General features: G+C 38.5%; 1 protein-coding gene across 1 annotated transcript; it reads right to left on the bottom strand.

The window, feature by feature from the left end:
* Positions 1-1044: 1044 nt before the first annotated feature.
* On the bottom strand, positions 1045-1539 carry LOC133036621 (uncharacterized). Its single transcript, XM_061113273.1, has one exon. The coding sequence runs from the start codon at positions 1537-1539 to the stop codon at positions 1045-1047; it is 495 nt and encodes a 164-aa protein (XP_060969256.1).
* Positions 1540-3431: the final 1892 nt, after the last annotated feature.

The raw sequence follows: 3431 nt of genomic DNA, 5'->3' as shown, positions 1-3431 counted from the left end.
CCATGTTAATCAACCGTGCATTCGGAAACAAACTCAACCAAGAAGGGGTAGCTAGCGCTCTATCCAGCCTCACTTCGATCCAACTGTCTGTGCCCCTACTCTTCTCCCAAATAAACGGATGACCCACAGCTCAAGATCCACAAGATTACAATCAGAGATAGTTTGTTGAAAACCATCTATAAGCCAATTAGGATAAGGATTACCACCTTTTTTATCATCTTGGCCAAGAACATTATTCAAGTCCCCAATAACACACCACGGGAGATCATTTTCTTCCTTCAAAACCCTCATAAGATTCCAAGTATTGCCCCGCAACGACCAATTAGGTTCTCCATATAACCCCGTAAGGTGCCAGATATGAGAGCTATCATGCCTTACCACCATATCTATATGATTTTGTGAATACCCGACCATCTCAGCATCCTCCTTATCCTTCCATAATATTGCTCAACCACCCGTCCCCTGAGCATCAATCGAAAAAAGACCCTCATATCCAAGTTGTGATGCTAGAAGCTCCAGCCGAGCTTTCAAACATAACGTCTCATAGAGAAAAATAAACATGGGCGATCTTTTGATAAATCATATCTTTAAGGAATTGAATAGCCCCTAGGTTCCCAAGCCCACGACAATTCTAACTTAGAGTACTCATAATGTCTGGCGAGCCCGCTCGGCCGAGCCCGCCAAAGTGATGTTTTTTGAAACAGTAGCAAGAGCATCCCCCATACACACATCAACACCCTCCGTCGGCCCAACATGCCCAATAGAAGTTTCTTTACCAGTCCGTTTACATTTAGAGTCCATAAAGACCATTCCCTCCTCTTCCAAATTTGAATTACTATCCCCTACCGCCTCCCATCCTTTGCTCCCATTAATTTTGCTCAAAACAGCTGGAGAAAAAATAAGTCCAGGATTCTCTCCATTATTCGTGGCAATCGAGTTGACAACACCACCCGATCCTTGACAATCTGGCCCTGCACTCATCGTTGACTGCCTGGGCTCAGCCACCATCGTGCCGCCCACATTTGATGAGCTAGGCACCCCAGACTAGAGCCATTTAGCTCCCATCGCATACTGAGTTTGTCGTGGCATTATTTTCATGAACATGCCATAAGGCTTAACGATTGTTAAGGTTGGTTGAATAAACAATCGAGAACAAAACTTATCCGTATGCCCAATCACCCCATAGATAAAGCAGAAAGTCGACATAAATTCATACTGAAAATTAATCCAAAACCAGTCGCCACCAATCTGTTGCAACTTCATTCTGCGCTTCAATGGTTTTTCAATGTTTAAACGAACCCGAACCCGCAAATAATCTCTCCAAACACCATTAAAATTATTCTTATCAAACTTAATAAAGCTACCAATATAATTTCCAGCATCCCGTACAACTTGTTTCGTTTTGAAGACCGACCTAATATCATGTAGTTGCACCCATATATTGAGATGATGCAAAGGAACCTCCCGAGAAACATCCCCTGGTTTCAACCGTTCAAAGATGAGAGGAGCATTTTTAAACGTCCATGGACTCCTATCCATCACCCTTTGAATGTCAATTTCATGATAGAATTGAAACATCCTTTGGTTTCAATCGTTCAAAGATGAGAGGAGCATTTTTAGACGTCCATGGACTCCTATCCATCACCCTTTGAATGTCAATTTCATGATAGAATTGAAAAATATACTTGTTACCTCCTCACTCCTTCACATACATACCAATATAATTTCCAGCATCCCGTACAACTTGTTTTGTTTTGAAGCCTGACCTAATATCATGTAGTTGTACCCATATATTGAGATGATGCAAAGGAACCTCTCGAGAAACATCCCCTGGTTTCAACCGTTCAAAGATGAGAGGAGCATTTTTAAACGTCCATGGACTCCTATCCATCACCCTTTGAATGTCAATTTCATGATAGAATTGAAAAATATACTTGTTACCTCCTAACTCCTTCACATACATGCCCATACCATGCTTCCAAAGCATAGCCATGAGGTTCTGCATCGCCATGAAATCAATCGGCGTACCCGTAAAAAAACGACCCATAATACTCCATCGAGTATCAACCTCCGCCTCGTCAATAAGTGGCCCCTCATAACTGACTGTAGGCTCTTCTTCCTCCTCCAGAGGAATGATCGACACACTTTCCAAACTAAGGTCCACTGGAGAAGACAATGAAGCCATGACTAAAACCAACAACCAAACACGACAAAGCCTGGAGCAATCGCAAACCAGAGCTACAGACGTGAACCAGCCAAACCAAACCAAGAAAATCACACCCCAGGAAGACAATCTCATGTTAGGAAAAACAAACACGAACTAGAAAAACAACCCTAGAAATATCACACACTAGAAAACAATGGCAAACCAAAAAATAGTCGCACCCCAGGAAAGCCAAACCAGAAAACAATGGCAAGCCAGTCGCACCCTGGAAGACAGTCGCACCCCAAGAAAGTAGAGAAATAGTCACACCCAGGAAGAAACCAATGGCAAAAACCAAAAAACCTAGATTGTCAAACCAGAAAACAATGGAGAACCTGAAGCAATCTCAAACCAGAAAAACAAGAAACAATCTCAACCAGAAACAATCACACCATGTCATGAAACACAAGACTTGCATATTTTAATTTATTAATAGATTTCCATTAAGAGAAAAATATCGTGAAAATTCTAGAGTGAACTTTCGCGTACGATTCAACTGGGCACTAGTTAGTGGCATGTAAAGTTAGTTCCACTAAATATGGTATTTTATAACTAAACTTACTAAATATATGGGTATTTAAATAGAAAATGCCATAAAAAAATATTAAAAAAGATAATCAATTTTTCAAATAGGATCACGCTCTCTCTAGCCACACAAGATTTTTTTCTCTCATGCTATTCAAATTGTTTAGTTTCTCATGTGATCAAAATCAATCACAAAGATCCTTCATTATGAAACTGATTTTTTCATCAAGAAATTGGTTTTTTCTTCAAGAAACTGGTTTTTTTAATTAAGAAACTAGTTTTTTCATTAGGAAACTGGTTTTGATTATATAAAAGTAAAATTTATAATATAAAAAAAACCTATAAATCCAATTTTGAAGCAACCCCATTACAGTAAAACAGAGGTGCTCAAAAAAATACAAAAATCAAACTACTCTCTTTAGCCACACAAGATTTTTTTTCTCTCTCTTATGATTCATATTGCTTAGTTTCTCATGCGATCAAAATCAATCACCAAAACTCCTTCATCAAGAAACTTATTTTTTCATCAAGAAATTAGTTCTTCATCAAGAAACTGGTTTCTTCATCAAATAAAACTACCTAAAAATAAATAAAGACATTAAATATGGGTTTTGAAAACCTAATTTACATATATATAGCATATCAAATACCATAAAAATACCTAAAAATAAAAAAAATACTATATAAATTGGTCAAACCTAAA

Source organism: Cannabis sativa, chromosome 1, assembly GCF_029168945.1.
Source record: "Cannabis sativa cultivar Pink pepper isolate KNU-18-1 chromosome 1, ASM2916894v1, whole genome shotgun sequence".
Classification (NCBI taxonomy): Eukaryota; Viridiplantae; Streptophyta; class Magnoliopsida; order Rosales; family Cannabaceae; genus Cannabis; species Cannabis sativa.
This window is presented reverse-complemented; position numbering and strand designations above follow the sequence as displayed.